This window comes from Myxocyprinus asiaticus, chromosome 19 (genome assembly GCF_019703515.2).
Source record: "Myxocyprinus asiaticus isolate MX2 ecotype Aquarium Trade chromosome 19, UBuf_Myxa_2, whole genome shotgun sequence".
In the NCBI taxonomy this organism is placed as follows: Eukaryota; Metazoa; Chordata; class Actinopteri; order Cypriniformes; family Catostomidae; genus Myxocyprinus; species Myxocyprinus asiaticus.
Window position 1 is genome coordinate 26,957,070 of NC_059362.1, and position 23,084 is coordinate 26,980,153.

At 38.4% G+C, this 23,084-nt stretch overlaps 1 protein-coding gene across 8 annotated transcripts in view; it reads right to left on the minus strand.

Moving 5' to 3' along the window:
• The window catches only part of LOC127409847 (BTB/POZ domain-containing protein 7-like), an 89,190-nt gene that overhangs the window by 26,392 nt on the left and 39,714 nt on the right, over positions 1 to 23,084 (minus strand). For 4 of the 8 annotated variants that reach the window (XM_051644739.1, XM_051644735.1, XM_051644738.1 and 1 more), the window contains 2 exons: positions 21,684 to 21,878; positions 19,347 to 20,468 (listed from right to left, as the gene is read on the minus strand). In XM_051644739.1, coding sequence (XP_051500699.1) covers positions 19,347 to 20,468; positions 21,684 to 21,765 — 1,204 coding nt within the window. In that variant the 5' untranslated portion in view covers positions 21,766 to 21,878. Of the gene's footprint in view, positions 1 to 4,215; positions 9,070 to 18,496; positions 18,594 to 19,346; positions 20,469 to 21,683; positions 21,879 to 23,084 lie in introns of those variants that run through there. The other 4 variants (XM_051644741.1, XM_051644740.1, XM_051644743.1 and 1 more) reach the window with 4 other exon arrangements.

The following is a 23,084-nucleotide window of genomic DNA, read 5'->3' on the forward strand; positions in this document are numbered from 1 at the left end:
TGATTCGTTGCGAGTCAAATTTACACCACAAGGCTGATTGTGGAACTTGCAACAAGTAGTTAATAAGTAAACAAACCTATGACAAGCATTCTAACATGAGATAAGCAACTGCAAAACAAAACATCTAAGAAAACAAAAGCTACATAAGACAGGAAGCTTTTGTCCAAACATTCACTGTCCTCCACTTAAAGGCATTTGGATGCCAAGTGCAGAAGACTGGATGGTAATGAGTGCAGAGCAAATGTAGATTTCCTCAGTCAATCCAATTTTGTGGACTCCACTTTGATGTGCTTCCTACTCTTATCTCCTACCATATCTATAAACACAGTCTATGCAGTTTAACCTTGTCTTTTTTTCAACAGCCTCTCGATGTTTGTGCTCATGAGCAGCTTTACAACTGGGAACAACAATTCAGCATTTATCATACTCACGATTTACACTAGCTTGCTAAAATCATGATTCAATGGGATTTAAATAATGTTTTAATATATATATTTTTAAAGATGGATTTTGATTGATTGAACTCTACAGAATCAAAAGACATACAAAAGTGCAGGTAAGTGTGAAGCAAACACCTGCATTTGTATATTACATTTTACAGTCTCTCTCAAAAGAAAAAAAAAAAAAAAATCAATGTGGATCACAGACTTCTCTCCTTGCTGCTGATTATTTGTCTTAAACGAGTCAAACAACACAGATGTACTCTAGCAGTTAGTGTAGCATTTTAATAATAATTCTGACATCCTGTCAAAATACCTCAATAATGTTATACAGAATTATACAAGCTAAAGTATCACAATTCCGAGCAGTATCATGGTACCACAAAAAAAAATCTCTAATCTCTAATTAGAGAATTGCACTCTATTATGAATTTTCACTCTTATCTCTGTCTTAGCTAATACTTTTCTAATACAATTTAAACTTTGTAATGCAGCATTTTGTGTTACAGTCTCCTTAGGATGAATCACTTATATTGTATCCTTCCTCATTTTTTTTAGTGACTTTGGAAAAAGCATCTGCTAAATGAATGAAATGTAAATGTTGTTTGAATAACAGGGTGAACGATATACTGTAGCTATTTTCATAAAGATACTATTGTTATTATCATTGTATTAAATATTAGAAAATTACTATACAAACATAATATAGCATTAAAAAACAAATATAATATCCTAATTGTCAATTTCACACAGCATTGCAATGTAGTCCGGTAAAACCTTCGAGTTTTACAGAAAACTACAGGAATATGTTCTGTTCTTATATACCATTTGCGCTACTTTTTAATTGATGGTCTATGAAAGTGGCAGATTGATGTCTTTGACCATGGCATCTTGCTCCTTAATCAGTGTATCGCACTGAGCATTGTGTTTTTAAAACCCTGTCACAAGTTGAAAGGAGTTCAATTTCGAACAACGTGACTTGGGATGCCTGCGTTCTGTTCCATTCTGATGCACTTCGTCTAGCTTCCTTTGTTTAGCCCCTATTCCAGTATCGTGTTTAGTAGGCTTGGGATCGATGCCTTTTTTACGCATCGATAATCTGAAGATTTTCCCGATGATTATCAAATTGTTTTCAGATATAAATAAGGCTGCTCGTTGCACAATAATCTTTGTATATTCAGACATATTTGTCAACACAACTTTGGTAAAGTGTGAGCAGCAAGGTAAATTAAAGGGCGTCACACACCGGACATGTCTGATGGACGACATGGTGCGATCTAAAATTTAAAACAATTATTTATTTTCTACAAAGGTATACACACACACACACACACACACACACACACACACACACACACACACACACACACACAGCCAACGCTCAGTGTCAACATTTTGCAGCAACACTGAGCTCAACTCGCATAGTTTTCCATTTATTTAGACACAAATCATTATCAAAGGACAAAGATTATTTACCCTAGCCTTCACTGGGTGATCTATTGTGAACATGTATCTTTCATAGAGCCTACACAATGTATTTTCAGTTGCAAGTATGTCGATTTGTGGTTTGGCAGCTTGAATGAAAGACCTATTCAAGGCTACATACAGAGAAATTGCATTATAAATGTCGCCATTTCTAATCGTTCAGTTTGCGCAGTTACATTAGTTTCACTAACCTGCAAAATCAATGTCACTTTGTTCATTCTTAAAGAAGTACAAAAACCTTCATAACTTTGGACTGCAATCTCCTGCGCTGCATCAGCTCATCCTGTGTGTGTGCGTGCGAGATCGTGACTGGCTTCAGTAAATGGTATATCGCCCTCTTGTAATCTCCCAACGTTAAACAGATGGCCAACTGAGTGAATGGGAAAGCACACAAATTGGGCTTCTAATTTAAAATGTCAGCTAATTTTAATATATCGATGTCTCAAAAACAATGTGGCAATCAATAATTGCTATTTTATGACATCCCTAGTGCTTAGATACATCCCGTTAGTTGGGATGCACCAATATGGAATTTCTGGGCCGATACTGATAACCGATAATTCACAGATTATTGTGGCCGATACTGATAATCAATATTTAAAAAAAGTTGTAATTTTTAATCCTTTAACCTGGAACGGCTAGCTAATTCATTAAAAGCTTCTCATTTGAAAAATATGTGTCATTTAAAAGCTTGGAATTTGGACTAGCTGCTATTTAAGGTAACTTATAACATGAACCAGAAATGTGCCTATTTTAAAGGTGAATACTGATTTAAATGAGAAATAAATGAAAATAAATGAGTGTTTACGGTAATCCTGATGACTCGCTCACAGAGAGAATAATGAACTTCAAAACAGCTTTGATAATGCATTAAACCAAAATAAGGCGATAAACAGCGTGTAAAGAACATTAAAACAACAAAAACACACAAAGCAAACCCTAATCTCTGTATACATGGCGTAATATTTATGACAGCAGCCAGACACGTATACACGTATAGTGGTGATTTGTGTGATTGTGTCTGTTATGTGTGCTTATGCATGTCTCATTCACAGACACTTGTTACAGCACTCTTATGTGACAGTTCCACTGTATAACTTATGAACACAACAAGCTGGGAATAGGTAACATCATACAGATTGAATAGTCATAAGTCATAAAGTTAGAAAAGTGTCGTAATATACAACAAGCACATTCGTTTCACTCTTAATGTTTTGTTTTTTTTTAGCCATCTCGTGTCATTCCGAAAATTGTATCAAGATCTATGAACCGTGTTAGGGTTTTTGTTGTTTGTTTTTTAAAATCGCAACGCTGAGCTGCAAGTAACGATGTGCAATTTCCCACATTCTGTTTATGTTTCATTAAGTAATAAGCGAAAAATGATCGCCCCCAAGTAACAAACATACAAGTTGTCACGTTTTCGCTTATTGCCTCACAAAACAAACAGAATATGGGAAATGGCATGTCGTTACTCACAGCAGAGGATCCCGAATTAAAACCAGCCCCAAAACAATGTAACAAGGTGCAGAGATGTTAAAATAATCCACACAGAGCAACAGGAGCTAGTCTTTCACTCACACAGAGACGTTGTGTCTTTGAGGCTGCCCTAGTCCTTGCCTGAAGGAAAGACGCTGCAGGCAGTCAGAGATTCTCAGCCACAACCAGATAAACCGTAACAAAATATCAGTGGAAATTTCAGCGGTAATTCCATTATTGGCGCAATGATAATATTTAGATTTTCCTGGTTATCCGCCAATAATATATCGGCCGCCGATATATCATGCAAGCTTATTGCGGTGAGGCAGACTCTAAATTGTACATTTACATGTGTCAGAAGCTTTTATTCAAAGCGACTTGCAGTACATTCAAGGTATACATTTTATCAGTTTGTGTGTTCCTGGGAATCAGACGCATGATATTGGCATTGCAAGTGATAAGCTCAACCAGTTGAGCTACAGGAACTACAGTTGAGCTGCAGACTCTGACCTGCAAAAGTCCCTCTACAATCAAGTTAAGAGAGAATACAACTACTAATTGGGAATATTAACTAGGGATGGGCATTTGAGTGATTTTGTAGTCGAGTACGCTATCCCACCAAAAAAAGTAATCGATTACTTGTAAATTAAAATTTCAGTTACAAATATCAAGTACGACACGTACGTAAAATGTATATTTTGTTTTATTCACAAACATTACCAAGAATGGTTTCAAAATAAGCTAACTTCAACAAACTATGTTTTTTTCTTTTGGGGGGAAAAATAAATGAACAATATCAGAATCAGAATGAGCTTTATTGCCAAATATGCTTACACATACAAGGAATTTGTCTTGGTGACAGGAGCTTTCAGTGTACAACAATACAAAAACAATACAAAAATAGCAGCAAGACATAGATAATAATAAAAAATAAAAACGAATTATACACATACGTACAGACACACACATACATACACACATACACATGGGTAGTGCAAATCTAATACAATCTGTTATGTACAGTGTAAATAAAAATCTGTTATGTACAGTGCAAATGTTTTTTTTGTTTCTGTTTTTTTTCTCCAGAGGAATGAAATGGCAGAAGAGGTTGGATGTGTTGGGCAAATAAGAAAGACTAAACTGTGTATTGCACATAGTTATTGCTCAATGGGGCAATTTAACTGTTCATGAGATGGATAGCCTGAGGGAAAAAACAAAATTTGCCTGGCAGAAAAAACCGCCAGGCAAATGCACAAAGGAAATACATTTGCGATATCCAAGTAGTGTTTTTAATAGTCGAGCATTTGCATAAATGATTAGTCGATTACTTGTGCACGTTCCTAATATTAAACTACCATACATACATCAGCAATTATGGTATTACCGTAAATATGGCATTACCGATTACTCTACTTATTAGTGATTTGATACCCCAGCAACATCCTCTTCAAAGATGCTCCAACCAAGGTTAATACCGTTAACAAAATCGATTACTAAGATGAAAACTAGCAGAAAAAATATTTTCATTAAATAAAATAGAAATAAAAACAGGAGCTTCAACAATTGTTGGATAATCTGATTCAAATAATCTCTCAAGCCTGATTTCTTGGCGTTTTCCTCAAAAAGCTAAACGTATCTGCAATGGGACATTTCTAGCACATTTAATTCATGTCAGCAAGTGCTGCAGTATGCTGTGTTGTTGTGAATTTGACAAATACAATTTTAACAAACTCTGATGGAATTATTATGAGCATGAGTTTCAAGTGTTATCACAGGCAGATAATATTGATAACACTTTACAATTAGGTCCTTTATGCTAACAGTATTAGGCTAAATGCATTAGATATTATAAATTAACAGAGAACAATATTATTTTAGCATTTATAAATCTTGATCTATGCTAATTTATATATTTTCAATTGTTCATTGCAGTTAGCTCGTTATGCATTAAATATTGTTAACAGATACAATATATTAAACTTTTAATGTTAAAAATATGCAAGTATATGTTGTAATTAACATTAACCAACATGAATTACTGCTGCATGTTGTTTATTGTTAGTTCATGTTAACTAATATAGTTAACTAATGTTAACTAATACAACCTCCTTGTAAAGTGTATCTGATAATACTTTTGTGGTGTTATAATTGATGAAAACAAACTATTCTAAAACAAAAACTAAAAATAGCCATTTTCAAAACATTCTTACAAAATAAAAACTTTTTATGCACCATTAAGACGAACTAAAACAAAAATTAAATTGAAAACACAAAACAAATAAAAAATAAAAACTAGTGAAATTTTCAAAACTATAATAACCCTGGCTCCAACCAATGTTTCCCTGATGATGAGGTAAGGAGCACGATGTGGAGTTTATCAATAAGAAAATGTGTCAATGCCAAGTAAAAACAATGGAGAGAAAACACTATATATGGAAGTTATTTGTGGAAATAGTTAAACAGCCTATGTGATAAGAAATAAGAATGGCAAGTATACATGAAGAAGGGCATCTGATTTCAGCAGAGCTGCTGTTAATTAATGTCAAGTCTGAGTCTAAATTACAATGAGTCAAATCAAAAACTACATCACAAGAAATTAGGGATGGCCGATATGGCCAAAAATATTATTACAATGTTCTTTTTTATATTGTACGACATCGATATTTATCACAATATACATTCATATTTGTTAGCAGAAGAAAAAAAAAATCCTAAACAGTCAAAAGAATCTATACAAAGCAAAAGCAGTTGTGTCTGAGGGATCTCCTACCAAAATATAAAAATATTTTATAGAATTTATAAATAGAGTGCAGTTGGATATGAATGTTAAAAGATAATCTGTTCATTTTGAAGCATAATGACAGCATATCATTTTTACATTAAAATTATTTTTATACTTTCGTTACATTCAGATACCAAAGTATGGGGGCATAGAAGCCCTTGTGACTGAGGAATAATACTGTATGGTGGTTCAGGGTTATCCCCTGAGAGAAAATGTAGAAATGTATTTGTTTCTTTTTAAAGGCCTGTAACATGCTGATTAATAAAGCTAAATTTAGAAGGAAAAAAATGTTATGCTCTAAAGGTGCTCTGGAACCATGTTAACTTATGCGGCGCCTCATGTCTGCTCACATGCGGAGAAGAGAGGCAACGCGTACAGAGTGGGACAGGGCAAAAATTAAGCGTGTTCAGTGCTAGAGAAACATTTTCAAGAATATATGATTTCTAATAATGTATATCATAAATGGTAGTCTAGGGTTCATTTTACAGTTGAGTACACAGTATATTGGAGGAGAACAGAGAAATGCAGGAAGGGAGCGTGGACAAGGAAGGACTAATTAGTACCCCAATAAACTAGCCAAAGCCCTGGAGCTTGATACAAGGGGTAGACAGGCTAAATGACAGAGGGGAGAAGTAGGAGAGATAGAGAGCAAGCAAGGGAAACAGCAACATGCTGAAAGACAAATGGGAGAAGACAAGGTTAGGAGGGTAATGTCAAAAAGGACAGAGATAGTGGTAAATTAGCCCATTCTATATGACTGAATGTGAAAGATGGAAATTGCTGAAAGATACAGAAATGAAAATGGGGAAGCGGAGTGGAGAAGCTCTAGAGAGGTGGTGGGTTAAAATTCTTCATAACCTTTCAGACAAGCTGAAACAGACAGAATCATTACAGAGCAGACAGTCTCTCGTAGACTTAATGGAAACACACCAGCAATCTGTGTTAATACTAATCACAATGGTGCCTTGGGGCCAGGGAGGGTTTTTTATTGAGTTTGGAACACATTCTAAAGGACGTCTGACTAAGCAACTTGCACAAGCATCAAAGCAACAGAGTGCCGTCATTTTAAAATGACTCTCTCCAAAGATACCCATAGTAAAACTGATCTCTCTACGAACAGCGAAGATGTTGAGCTGACTGTCTTTGTTACCCACAAGATAGAGGATTGCCATTACTTTCTAACCAGAAAACAGATGTTACTTAATAACAAATGAGCCACTCTCAGTAGAGGGGGTTCCCCCTTGACAGGAGATCCATGTCAGAGTAAAAAAAAAACAAAAGACCCTGGGATGTGGGTTGCACATAACGACAGGAAGTGCTGCCTGACCCAACCAACTGAAAGTTTCCTTCTTTTGGGAGTAGGGATGGGAAAAGTGCTGGTAGCCCGAGAGCCCCCCGTGCTATGCTTCAGGCAGGCACTTTCTATTGGAGTAGAAAGGGTAGATACCATGCACAGCCATGTCCTTAAACGTCAAGCCAGTGAGACCGTGCTTAAGGTCGAACGGGTCTCCCCAGTAGTGCTTCATGTGCTTAGTACAAGCAGGGAGGATGAGCAAAAGCAGTTTCCTCGGGACGGGCGGGCTCCAGCAGTTTTTTATCGTAAACATCCCTCTCCTGATCTGTGGCATTCTGAAGAGCTGCCCATTCAATGTTGAGCCGAGCAGCCAAACTCCGAGGGGAAAGCACGTGGTAACACAGTCGAACCGCCCACTGGTAGACCCTGGGCAGACAGGATGGCTTCCTTGTAGTCGGAGTCCTCAATACAGCATCATTATCTTCCCCAGAGCCAGGCAGCTTGTAATGGCAAAGTCTTGGAGGCCCCCACAGTTGCAGCATTGTTGCCATTTTCCCTGTCCGAGGCATCCTTCTCAAGTTTGCTGCTCTGGGTAGCAGCAACCTTTAGCCTATGGCACAGGAGCTGCCTTGAAAAGGCGAAGAAATGGCTTCAGTTCCCAGGGAGGGACAGAGATTTCTCCGCGTGTTTTAACCCAATACACTACTCAGAAGGGATGGGAATCCCTCGCTGCAATGAGGGTACTGCAGATGGCCAGGCATGTCGTGGGTTTAGACTGAGCCATGCTGTGGAAAACACTAAATCCTAAATCCAATGTATCAGCAGGTGGTTAGCCCGAGCTGCAGGGAAATGTGGTGTCGAATAAGGCGGGGAGCTGGGAGAAATTAAAGGCCAGCGACCATTGGTGGCTTGCAGGCTAAAAAAACCCAGCAAACTGACCAATATTCCTTTGGCAGTCATGCCTCGCGGAGGCTAACCCGAAGAAGTGTCCTCCTGAAGACATTTAAGTGAGAGCTGCGAGTTTACATGTAAAGGTTTTGAGAAGCGAATGTCAACTGATGAAAAGTAGCCCATATAGTTCCTTTATGCCCTCAGGTAAGGGGGTGGCCTTGCAGCGGCATTGGACACACGATCCTGTCCGTCAAGCCAGATTTGGTGCAGTTGGATACTTCTGCAGAGGTCAGGTATGGATGTCCCTCTTATAGGTGGATCTCGAAAATGAGATTATGAAAGAGAACAAAGCCCAAATCAAACATGGTGACATGTCAAGAACATCAAACCTCATTGGTTCTTGCACATCACATCACTATTAGGGCTGGGCAGTATATCGACTTAAGGTATAGTGATATATTTTCAAACGAGATATAGGATGAGACAATACCATTTATATCGATATAGTTTGATACTGTGTTACATAACCTGTTTCTTCCATAAAGCCATGCCATGTTTGCATCTCTCCTCTCTCACACTCTCCGCGCAACCCCGCCCCCACTCTCCCTCTGTGTCTGCACGCAAACACGGCTCCACTCGCACACAAGTTCTCCTGCAACATGAAAGGAGAGACAGCGCCAGTTCACACTGCCGAAAAAGACCTGGTTAATAAAAAGAAAAACAATGGTTCAATTATTTGGAGATGGTTTGGATTTAAAAGATCAAATAAGCAGAAAAACAGCTGTGCGCTGTTTGACTGACAGGCAGCTTGTGTGTGTGAGGCACACTTTACATGTACATGTGCTCCGAGAATGCATGTGCCTAAACGGTCAAATACATTTCAAAATTCCACCAAAATGCCTGTCTTGGTGAGGTGTTCATGTAAAAACAGAGAGTTATGTTTAAAGTGTAGCACATTGGGGGAAAAGCGGATTTGTATCAAAATGTACGACTCGCATGTTTAAATATAACCTAATAGACCTGCTGCTGTCTAGTGTATCCTTAATATTAATCAAACAAGAAAACGACAAAACCACTCACTGCTCTTGGCTGGATAACTTGTATAACTCTAGTATAAAAGTATTAAAGTATTATTCATACAGGGAAGACCAGTAGTAGTTTTATGTCAAATTCATTCTGAATGTTTAATTGAATACTTCATACTGTAATAAAAAAAAAAAAAAAAAATTTCTATAATGTTTTTTTTCTTCCCTCTATTCATTGCTTTTCTTTTGTTATTTTATTACTGACTGTTTACTACTTTTGAATAATAACTTGAGAACTTTATTCAATCCCCCTGACCAGCAATACATTCTGGTGATGTGAATTAAAACACATCAACTAAAACCTCAGTAAACAGTCAAAGTAAGTTTTTAATACACATTTGAGTGATTTTGAGAACAAAGAGTTCAGTTTACCCAAATTTTAAAATAAAGAAATAACTAATTCTTTCCACAAATGTCAAAAATATTCAACCCCCAAAGTCAATCATTTGTGGAGCATCCTTTATCCTTAATAACAGCAAATAAATGTTTCAGGTAAGTGTTCTCAGGCTTGGGACACTTCTCTATTAGAATTTTTACACATTTCTCATGAGCAAAAGCTTCCAGCTCATTGACATTCTTTGGTTTCTGTACTGCCACTGCTTCCTTGAAATCCCAACAAATGTTTGCGAAGGGATTTTAATGATGGACTGAAAGGGCCATTTCAGGACATTCAACAACCTATCCCTGAACCAGATTTTGGACAACTTGGATGTATCCTTGATGTTATTGTCTTGCTGGAAAGTCCAGTGATCACAGAGCTTCAATTTACACACTGAAGGCATCACATGTTTCTTGCCAAAATGGCCTCATACCTGAAAGAATCCATGGTGTCAGTCACATAGTCAGGATAGCCGTTTCCTGCAGCTGCAAATCACCCCCATAACAGGACTGACCCACCTCCATGCTTGACTGTGGGGATGGTGTCATTCTTGTCATCACCTTGTCATCTTACTCCAGACGTACTGCTGACCCATGGGTCTAAAACTCATTTTCAGTTTAGTGTCATACATCTATAAAACCTTCTTCCAGGACTCCACAGGTCTTTCCTACTTCTTTCCGATTACTTCTTGAATATTCAAGTCAACATTTCCCTTGGTGAAGTTTTGCTTTCTTCCACACCCCAAGAAGGTTGCTGTTGTACCATATTTAAAAAATATGCCAACTTTGTCTATTGGAAATTGAAGTGCCTTGGAAATGTACTTTTAGCCATGACCTTTCTTGTGTAATGAAATAATCTCCTCTATTAGCTTTTGAGACAGCTTATTTTTAATTGCATTTTTTGCATAGAAATACATTTTTGCTTACAATGCTAAACTTAAATTTTAAAACTTAAATAAGTGCCATTGCAGATTGATGACTTAATTTTGTTTTAAAACAATTACTTGTGTAGCCTTACATATTTAAGAAACAGCTACATGCAGTAGGGGTTGAATAATTATGACATGGCTATATTTTTAAAAAATTCCTGCTATTTACAAATATTAGGTTATATATTCACACTATGACTTTGAATGAGTCACTCAACTTAGATGTAAAGTTTAAAAATTCTAGGTCATCAGAAAAGCTTACCTTTGTAAATCCTTACTGTCTTGCAAAAATTTAGATTGCAACTGTATAATTAACGAATTACTTAGTGTTAGGCTATTATTTGTTGTGGTATTGAAGCTGGTATCAAAAATCATCACATTTCACTAAAGACTACTGAAATTTTGGTATTGTGATAAATGTTCAGTTGAAGTCAGAAGTTTACATACACTTAGGTTGAAGTCATTAAAACAAATTTTTTAACCACTTCACAGATTTCATATTAGCAAACTATAGTTTTGGCAAGTTGTTTAGGACATCTACTTTGTGCATGACATGAGTAATTTTTCCAACAATTGTTAACAGACAGATTGTTTCACTTTTAATTGACTATATCACAATTCCAGTGGGTCAGAAGTTTACATAGACTAAGTTAACTGTGTCTTTAAGAAGCTTGGAATATTCCAAAAAATGATGTCAAGCTTTTAGGCAATTAGCTTCTTATAGGCTAATTGGCGTCAACTGGAAGTGTACCTGTGGATTTATTTTAAGGCCTACCTTCAAACTCCGTGCCTCTTTGCTTGGCATCATGGGAAAATCAAAAGAAATCAGCCAAGACCTCAGAAAAAAAAAATTGTGGACCTCCTCAAGACTGGTTCATCCTTGGGAGCAATTTCCAAACACCTGAAGGTACCATGTTCATCTGTACAAACAATAGTACGCAAGTATAAACACCATGGGACCATGCAGCCATCATACCGCTCAGGAAGGAGACGCATTCTGTCTCCTAGAGATAAACGTAGTTTGGTGCAAAAAGTGCAAATCAATCCCAGAACAACAGCAAAGGACCTTGTGAAGATGCTGGAGGTAAAAGGTAGACAAGTATCTATATCCACAGTAAAACAAGTCCTATATCAACATAACCTGAAAGGCTGCTCAGCAAGGAAGAAGCCACTGCTCCAAAACCACCATTAAAAAAGCCAGACTACAGTTTGCAAGTGCACATGGGGACAAAGATCTTACTTTTTGGAGAAATGTCCTCTGGTCTAATGAAACAAAAATTAAACTGTTTGTCCATAATGACCATCGTTATGTTTGGAGGAAAAAGGGTAAAGCTTGCAAGCCAAAGAACACCATCCCAAATGTGAAGCATAGGGGTGACAGCATCGTGTTGTGGGGGTGCTTTGCTGCAGGAGGGACTGGTGCATTTCACAAAATAGATGGCATCATGAGGAAGGAAAATTATGTGTGTATATATATATATATATTTATTGAAGCAACATCTCAAGACGTCAGCCAGGAAGTTAAAGCTCGGTCGCAAATGGGTCTTCCAAATGGACAGTGACCCCAAGCATACATCCAAAGTTGTGGCAAAATGGCTTAAGGACAACAAAGTCAAGGTATTGGAGTGGCCATCACAAAGCTCTGACCTCAATCCAATAGAAAATTTGTGAGCAGAACTGAAAAAGCATGTGTGAACAGGGAGGCCTACAAACTTGACTCAGTTACAACAGTTCTGACTGGAGTAATGGGCCAAAATTCCAGCAACTTGTTGTGAGAAGCTTGTGGAAGGTTACCCAAAACATTTGACCCAAGTTAAACAAATTAAAGGCAATGCTACCAAATACTAACAAAGTGTATGTAAACTTCTGACCCACTGGGAATGTGATGAAAGAAATAAAAGCTGAAATAAGTCATTCTCTCTACTATTATTCTGACATTTAACATTCTTAAAATAAAGTAGTGATCCTAACTGACCTAAGACAGGGAATGTTTTCTACGATTAAATGTCAGGAATTGTGAGTTTAAATGTATTTGGCTAAGGTGTATGTAAACTTCTGACTTCAACTATATTGTTTATGGAAGATCTTGCTGCAATAACATGATGGAAAAGTAGATCTTATTCCACTGAAGTGCGAGCACCCCGGCTGTAAAAAATGGTGATGGATGCTTTCCTTTATTTGACTACCGTGCGTACATGTAACATAAAATAACATCTCCTACGCAGCGCAGTTTACATTTCTGTCCCAGAGAATCCAGTTGATTGCATAGGTATAATACTATTAGGTTGGCCATGTCGTAATTTTAGAAAACATACAACAGAAACTCTGACTTGTTACTTGAGCATGTAACCAATACATGTCCTTTTTTCTCTCTGGACAAGTGACTTTTTTACTCGGACAAGTGAATGACCAATTTACTTGTACGAAGGACAAGCACATTACAACGCTTAATGTCGAGCCCTACATTTCATCTGTAGAGAATGCCATAAACAAGTTGCATCCATAAGTGGAAGCACTTCAAATCTCTTCCAACATTTACAACAGTGTCATAAACTGCAGTATGTGTTAAACTTCGTGCTGCTGCTGCAACCCCGGATGCGAAGCCTTCCCAGCCCGAAAAGTCTTCTGCTCTGAAACAAATTAATTTACCATCTCACATGTGGCTTTGACTTACAACTGAACATTTAGTCCACTTCGTAGAAAATACCGAGATATATGTACATAATGTATCGCCATTCAGCCTAAAAAAAACCAAGATATGATTTTGGTGGTCCATATCGCCCAGCCCTAGTCACTATCAATTGCTATTGAATGGAAATCAGCGATCGTGACATCCTTTAAATTATAGCCTATCCTTTTGTGTTCTGCAGAAGAAAGTCATATGGGTCTGGAACGGCATGAAAGAGTAATTAATCACAGAAAATCACAATATTCTTTTACCATTAACACTCTGCAAGCAATAGGCCACAATATAATGTTATGGCGGTTTGAATTGCCTGTAGTATGAAATTTAAGAGCACATGAAAAGCTTAAAAAAAAAAAAAAACAAGGTCACTAAGACCTTGGTCATGCTTTATGGATTTTGTTTTTTTTGTTTTTTTTTGGATTTTCTCCCCTTTTCTCCCCGATTTGGAATGCCCGATTCCCAATGTGCTCTAAGTCCTCGTGGTGGCATAGTGGCTTGCCTCAATCCGGGTGGCGGAGGACGAAACTCAGTTGCCTCCGCGTCTGAGACCGCCAATCCGCACATCATATCATGTGGTTTGTTGAGCGTGTTACTGCGGAGACCTAGCGCGTGTGGAGGCTTCACGCTATTCTCAGCGGCATCCACACACAACTCACCACGTGCCCCACTGAGAGTGAGAACCACATTTGAGCGACCACGAGGAGATTAACCCAACGTGACTCTACCAACCGGGCCAATTGGTTGCTTAGGAAGCCTGACTGGATTCACTCAGCATGCCCTGGATTCGAACTTGTGACTCCAGGTGTGCTAGTCAGCGTCTTTACTTGCTGAGCTACCCAGGCCCCTGCTTTATGGATTCTTTAATGTTCCTGTGGCCCAGTTTTCATTTTTAAATAATAATGAAATATTTAGGCCTATATCAAAGCATCAAATTTTGTGCCATTCAATGCAATGAACAGTGAAACAAAACTGAGCTGAACAAAGAACGAAAAATACAAATGTACAATGAACACATTGGAATATACAAAAGGTTTTTCAGTTTGTGAATAATTTCTCTCTTTGTCCCAAGACATCTCTTTCTAAAATGAGAAGCAATACATTTTTAAAGGTGCCGAGAACTGGAAGAAAAGTGCAAAGCTCTCTGTAGTTCCCACTCTCCAAGCCCAACGATGCAGCATTTCATTTGCACTACAGAACAGACCTATGGCATGCCAGGCTGTCAGTTAATGTTATCGTTACAAGTGCAGTGTCATGCTCAGCTCTGTGTCACACTGTCTATCAGTTAATTCACAGTACGGTCCCTCACCAGAAAAGCCTTCTTCAGCTCCAAGTCGACCTATTTCCATGAACACACATGAGAATGGTCTCATACGCCAATGGAGAAATCTCTACTGGCAGATATACGGCCCACTGATTTTACCTCACCTACACCCTGTTAGATACTGATTGAAAGATGCAAAACAAAAAGTGCCTGGAAATATCACACCACCATTGTCATATGAAAAAGTAAACTTAGGGCAAAGAACTGCATCAAGCCAAAATATTGAAATTATGTTTATGATATTTTAGTGCTTTTGCAGTTGTCAACAGAAACATTTAAAGGGGCCATTCTTTACAATTAGCATTTCGGTTTTTTTCCTCTGAGGTCCAGGTCAAGGTTTCATGCACAAAAAAGCTGCAATTTTGTTTTACAAGAGCATTATCACCCTCTCTCTGACCCTTAGAACTGAACAGGCTGTTTAATTTGCTAATGCACTTTAAGACTGTGTGTATTAATTGACCTCTGTTTTGACCGACTAACCTCTTAAGGACCGGCGTTGTTAATGTAGTTCATCACGCAGGGCTTCAAACTAAAGAAAGGACTACAGAGCCATTGGTCTCTAAACTGAAACATTTAGGAGCCAAATGGACAAAGTGTTCCCAACTGTCGTCAATGATGATACATAGATTTTAATAAATAGCTTTTTTTTTTTTAGCCCTGTCAGGTCAGGCCAAGTGCCAAATTGCTGAATAATGAATAGTTATTGATATATAAATGTGGGTGTCATATGTTAATTTGTTCATAGTTGTGATTAAATAATATAGATGGTTTCTGAATTACCTGTCTTTTAACAATTTGAATCATCTCCAATCCATTGACATTTTGCTCTGCTGCCAGTGATTCTTTGTGTGGCAACAATTATGCAAAAAAAAACATATGTATGCGGAATGGTACCGGTTTTTGGAATCAGAGCATTTAACAAGTATGAGTACATGAGCACAGTATCAGACCTGATACCGATACTATTGCTGGTATCAATGGATCCCTATCATTTGGTGTCCCCTTAAGTTAACATCTTAGGCTTAACAAGTGAGGTTAACAAGATTCACAGATGCAGGAGCTGATTTCCAACAATTAGCATGAACAAGAACAAATTTTCTCTACAGAACAGACTCGGTTCCAGACCAATGAGTGGCTTTTTATCAACGTGTGTCTGCCTGGTCAGCACATTAATTATCTTTGCCATGTACCAACCACAGACAGGCTGCTGACTGGGTGTTAAATGACTGCTGTGCCTCCATTTCCTAGAGGTCACCGCCACGTTCATCTCCCCCTGGAGGCCATCAACACGCACACATGCACTGAAATGACCTCACTGATTGTCTGGGTTTAATGCCGAGTGTTCTGTCTAGGGCTTTCTTTCACTGAAAGAGGACTGACTTTCCCTTACAAAACATTTAAAACACAGACAATGATAAAACAAATACAAAAGATATCCACTAGGGATGCCAAAACTGCTGGTACGTCAAGTTGGTACTAAATTAATAATTTAAAAAAATTATTAACTGACTGACAGAAGGCTGCTCACATGCACTTCTTGGTCTAAATTCCAGTCTTGTTGAGGTATACTATAAACACAGTTTGTAACTTCTTTCTTATACTTAGTATTACTATTCATACTACTTCTTTCTTAGTTCTTCAATGTTACGACTGTTTACCAAAATAATCACTATATTGAGAAATACTTAAAGGCCCTTGTTTTAATTTAATTGGTTAATTTCTACATTTATTCATTATTAATTATTTACATACAAATTTAACTTTTTAATAAAAAATACTGATACGATGTTACAACAACCCTAATATAAATTCTAATATACAACCCTAATATACAGATTTGCATGTTAAAATCTTATGCAAACCCAGTATATTGCAACTACTATAAATAGTATTTACAAATGCAAAACTGAATCAAGTTCTACTGATCACCTGAACATTTTGCGGAAGCTTAAAGTAAACAGTTCTTTAGATACAATAATCAGATTGGCCCAGCAACTCTGATCACAAAAACGGCTGTTGAAAACATCCTGAAGTGGTAGCTGACAAGTGTTCTGAGAATAATCAGATAAGTCTGTGAAAAAATAAATAAAATCAAAGCTAGGGTTGCATGAGCTGTTTGTATTTAATTGCCATATGTTTCATGTCATTGGGGGAAAAAAAGAAAAAAAAAAGTTTGCTGCTTTCAAAAAAGCAAGTAGCAAAGTCTTTCTGAGCTCATCACTGGGCTATGCTGACAGAGCTGAATCTGATTGCTATCACCAATGATCAACAGGTCATAAGGATCAGCTGACACTGACTCTGCAGATCTGTGCTGTAAAGCACATGTTTGATACACTGCTTTTCAGATGAAGTAAACAGAAGGATGGGTGGCTCTCTAAAGAACGTCTTTTAGCACAGCACAGCACAGCTGCACCCCATCATTTCAAGCAGTAACCTGCCCATTCACAATAGTCACTGATGAAAAAGTACACAAGTACAGAATTTGGAAGACAGTTCAAAATTAACAGGGAAAAATGTTGGTGCTTCAGATATGATTTCTTTACAATCAAAACCTAAAATCAGGCTGCATGTTTATGCTGACAAAAAGCCTTTTTTTTGGGGGGGGGGGAATGTTGCACTGCCAAGTTGACAAAGCTGCAGTGATAAATTGGTAGTAAATTACTTTGAGGAACTGCCAGAAGAAGCATTCAATGAAATCATTTCTTTCACCAAGGAGTAGGGCAAATTTTACAGTTCCAGTAGATTTCACAGTGGGAAACTTGCCTTAATTAAACTAGTTATTTTACTGCATTTACCCTTCCGCATTAAACATTTAGAATATACTTCATAATAACGGCTGTTTGTTCAAAATGATGGTTCTTCAGAAAAAACATAAATGACCTTTTTAAGCCATTACAAAAGCAAATATGTAAATACTATTTTTTGTTTTCAGAAGGAAACTGGTACTTTAATTCACCAAAGTGACATTCAACTGATCACAAAGTATAGTCAGGACATTACTGATGTAAAAAACAGCACCATCACTATTTGAAATTAGTAATTTTTGATCAAATCTAGACAGACCCCATTTCCAGCAGCCATCACTGCAACACGTTATCCTTGAGTAATCATGCTAAATTGCTAATTTGGTACTAGAAAATCACTTGCCATAATATCAAACACAGTTGAAAGCTATTTGGTTCGTTAAATGAAGCTTAACATTGTCTTTGTGTTTGCTTTTGAGTTGCCACAGTATGCAATAGACTGGGATGTCTTAAGGTCAATATTAGGACAAAAATGGCAAAAAAGAAACAGCTTTCTCTAGAAACTCATCAGTCAATCATTGTTTTGAGGAATAAAGGCTATACAATGCTTGAAACTGCCAGATTTCATACAAAGGTGTACATTACAGTCTGACAAAGGACAACTGGCTCTAACAAGGACAGAAAGAGATGTGGAAGGACAGATGTACAACTAAACAAGAGGATAAGTACATCAGAGTCTCTAGTTTGAGAAATAGATGCCTCACATGTCCTTAGCTGACAGCTTCATTTAATTCTACCCGCTCAACACCAGTTTCATGTACAACAGTAAAGAGAAGACTCAGGGATGCAGGCCTTATGGGAAGAATTACAAAGAAAAAGCCACTTTTGAAACAGAAAAACAAAAAGAAAAGGTTAGAGTGGGCAAAGAAATGCCGACATTGGATACAACAGATAACTGGAAAAGAGTGTTATGGATCTTAACCCCATTGAGCTTTTGTGGGATCAGCTAGACTGTAAGATGAAGCGTGGGGTGAAATGTCATCCGAGTATCTGGACAAACTGACAGTTGGAATGCCAAGGATCTGCAAAGTATGTGTACAAAATGTGTACATTATTCCAAACTTTTGGCTGCCAGTGTGTAAAATATTTATTTCACCCTAATTATAATACATTCTTAACATATTACAAACTAACTGGCTTTATCTACAGTCAATTTTAAGAAACTATTGACTCAGGACATTCAATAAATTGTTCTACCCAACATCAAGTACGAAAAAGAGATTTAACCCTGATTTGAGATTTAATTTGTAGGAGTAAGAGGGCTGACCAATTCTTCTAGCTGCCACAATCACACATTTAAGTGTGTGTTTGTAAGAGTGTTTGATGTAGGGCTCCTTTTGAAACAGAACCAGAAATATTTGATGTTGGTCATTACATATACTACCAACAAAAGGACCAATTTAATATGGCATATAACAAGAATGGCCCAGCCCTTACAAACCCTAAATAAGAACAATATTAGCAGGCTGAAATGGATGAGGGTATTAAGGGGAGAGCAGAGGTTGCAATGCTTCGTAGTTGGGCACATATGGGAATCTCTCACAAATAGTAATCCCAACATGAGGCGAATAAATTACAGCAACCCCACCCTGTTCCTCCGGTCTTCCCTTGACAGCTTGTGAATTAATCAGGCAGTAAACAAAGTCGGGGGAGTATAGGGTGATATGAGGAGAGAGACAGAAAGAGAGAGAGAAAGCAAAACAGAAAGACTTGCGAAATATAGACAGAAAAAAATCAGTCTGAAATAATGGATAAGAATGAGAGCTAAGACTTACCTTGTGCCAGCATGCTAAATTCCAGGAAGAGAGCGATGTGGTAGAGCTCCATGGCCTCTTCTGCCCGGCTCATGCAGCCCCTCCCAGCCACCAGTGCCTGAACTTCACCTAAACTACCTTCAGAGGGGCTACCACGCAGCACCAGTGACAGGTCCACTGCATCGGAGTACATGCAGTGCAAGACCACACGGGCGTATTTCTTGGGGATGATGGATTCATCAAGGATAATACGGGTGGGGGTTTGCAGAGTGCGCTCTGTGATCTCCTCACCCGAGCGGATGCGTCGTTGCAACAGATTGCGGAAGAAGGGCGAGCGTGCCGAGAGCACGGCCTTGTGGGCCCTCAGCTCTTCCTCAGGTGAACTGTGGCTTAACCCTGCGTTTCCACCTCCACCACTAGGGGCAGGCCCACCAGCTCCAAAAGTCTCCACCAGCTCCGAGTCAGAGGAGAAGCTTAGCAGCGAGTCAAAATACGGCATGTGCTCGCAGAGGTTTCGCATGTCTGCTTCTAGGGAATTGGGCGTACCGAACTCCTCGCTCAATCTCACCAGCACATCCACATTCTGCAGCCTTGCATCCTGTGAGCCCAGCTCACCTGTATAGAGGTAATGCAGCAACGAGGAGAACATAGGCGCGTCCATGCCCACTGTGCCAACATCCAACAACACCTCGGCTCCATAACCCGGTGACGACGAAAGCAGAGTCTTGAAGAACAGGCAGCGGGCTGCCAGAATAGCACGGTGGGCTGGGAAGCAGGAATCTTGGAAGATCAGGTCCACGTCAGTGCAGTCCTTGTGCTGATAAAGGGTTGCCAAGTCCCGCTGAAGGGTGCGAGCATCGGGACGGGCCAGGCCCGCCTGCAGACTGAGCTCTTTGAGAGCCGCCGTGCCCTCATACTCCTCCACCAGGGCATTAACGTCACGCACGTCCCACCCCGAGAGGAGCTCACGCATCTGTCGTGCATGATCGGCTGACCGACTGGACTTGCGACGCTTAATGAATCTCCTCTTGAGTGTTGCCAAACCAGAGCTCTTTTTCTTCTTGTCCTGAGGTTTTTCAGGGCCATGTTCTAGGCTGTAGAGCTTAGACTCGCCACCATAACCCTGTGGTGCATAGGAGGCGCCTAGTGACAGAGAACAAACAATGTGTTAGATTACGGAGACCTTTGCATTTTTCCCACAGATAACTTTTTTGTTGATGTTATCACTGAAATGTATTCCAAATAAGTGCAACACCACAGGGCATTCTTTTTTTGTAAGTGCTTCAGAACAATTCTGAAATACAGTTGATGTTTAATGACACTGGACTGATGGAGGAAATGGAATGCAGTGCAACTAAAATATACACAAAAATTTAACTACCAAAAAAATGGACTCTTGAAAACCAAATAGCTTCTCTAAAATTTTCAATAAGGAATCAAACAAGATATACAGAATAATGAGACTTTACAATGATAAATACCTCAGAGATTTCAGAACATTTAAGTGCTATTTGTGGAAAGGTTTTTAAATTTGAAGAGTATGTTATTAAAAATCCATGGAAATTCAAACAAATTCGAAAAGTTTCAAAAAGGTTTTTTAGTATTGCAATTAGCAGTTTAGGAATTTCAAAATGGAAAGAACGCATCCGCAAACCACTTGTGTACTTTTAACTCCCCCCCCCTCTAAATCCCTTAATTTTCACCTGCCAAAACAACTATAAAGTCATCTCATGTTATCCCAGCATGGCCAATATCTCCCTGACGACACTTTGTTTCTATACAATGTTGCATTTAACATCATAGTCCCACTGTCATGCTTGTCTTAGCATTATGAACACATCATTAACTTACTGATCTTACAGTCAGTAAGGACATGAAAATATGCACATTAGAATATGCAGTTAAAGCCAGACTCTGTGGGGTACAGAGAAAAAAAATGACATGAAGCAACTGCTGACAGTTGTGATCAATTTCCAAGCCTGTAAATAAATGAATCCAGACAAGATGTTACAGTGAAAAAATAAGAAAACTGTACCAGCTGTTGAAGTCAATAATTTAATGAGATTCTTCTTCACTGTGCTGATGAAATGCATCTGAACACGTTCATTGTTCTTTTTTTAAACAAAAAAGCAATTGGAAAACTATTTTAAATGCTTGTCAAGTAAGAACTCCTCTTTAAGAGAGATTTCCTGTTCTTGCAATAGAAAATGCAAGCACCTGAAATTAGAAAAAGATGCTACAGTGCTCACAAAGCCTTTTTTTTTTTTTTAAGGCTGTCACACATTGTTATGTTCATCAATTATAAAGAACAAACATCTTTATAAGAGAATACAAATGGAAGCAGCTCAGGGAGCTTACCTATGAAGGTCTGCTGAGTCTGTGGATTACCCCCAAATCGAGGGGAGCACGAGTGAGGGTAGCTGGAGGCATTCACACCCATCCTCTTCCCCCTGTTAGTCACCCTGCTTGATCATTCCGCCCGAGTGTCTATGCACTACTCCGCTCAATCAGACCTATATGAATGTGGCGACACTGCAGCGATGTCAGTCATTCCTGGAAAAGAGAGAGAGAGAGAGGCAGGGGAAGAGTGAATACAGCAAAAGCCAAGAAGAGTTCTTCAATTTAAAAAAGAACTTGGCTAATTGATAGAACTGAAGTTAAGCCTTGATGCCTTTTTTTTAAGGAAACATGATTAATCAAGTATTGGTTTGATATTAATACCATTTTCAAAGATGAGTGTGCTTCTTATTTCTTTCTACTAATCATATAGTGAAATGGCATCAAACTGTTCTTGTTCTAATCTACAAGGAAGACAAATGATGTGCACAATACAAACAAACAAAACAACCAATATAAGCAGATTTGATGTTTACTTGTGCTTTTAAAAGCCACTACAATATTGTTGGAGGATTCTGACTAATTCAAACCCTCCCACTTCTCTTTTTAGTTCCCTGTAATCTCTCAATTTTAGCCTGTGACCTTGATTTTGCCTTGAGAGCTCAAGCCTGCATGTTCACACCATTGGCACAACCAGAATTTCTATAATTCCAGACATCTTCCTTTAAACTCACCTGGCAACAAACTAAAGTATTGTATTTCCTTGCCAATATGCATTTTCATGGGGAGGTGGAATGCTGGGTTATGCTGTATCCATATGAAGAACTGTTTCTCCATCCAGATATTTATGTTTCACATTACATTCCAACCTTGTGCTGCCGGGAACTGCTCATAGGGGGAGCCCATAACAGTTTAGGGAGACATAAACGCTTAACATCCTTCACTTGTGACAATGTGAGATGGGGGAAAACAGGAAGCATTTTTCCAGGCCATGCAGAGGATTTAGCAAAAAGAAATGGAGAAGCAGCTTCTGGTAACTTATCGAGAAAACTTCTTTACCTAAAGGGAATTTACCTTTACCTATATTGCTAAACCTCAGGCACATGTCTGTGGGGTTGTGCCCTACAGCACAGGGGACTAATGTCTACACCTGAAAAGTAACATTTTAAAAACAACAACTCCATCTGGCAGTATTGATGCAAAACAGCTCTTGGCAGTCTCTGTTTCACTCACTCCAAAATGCACTCTTTCATCAGTCACTCATCCTAGCACTATTTTGTGAAAACCCCCTCATTTAAATATGTATATATAAATATGTTACATATATGCCATTTTGGAGCTTATTTCTGAATGCATCTTTGCAGTGTGTGATGCTCTTATGGTGTTAACTGGTTGCCAGTATGTCACAATGATTTTTGATAG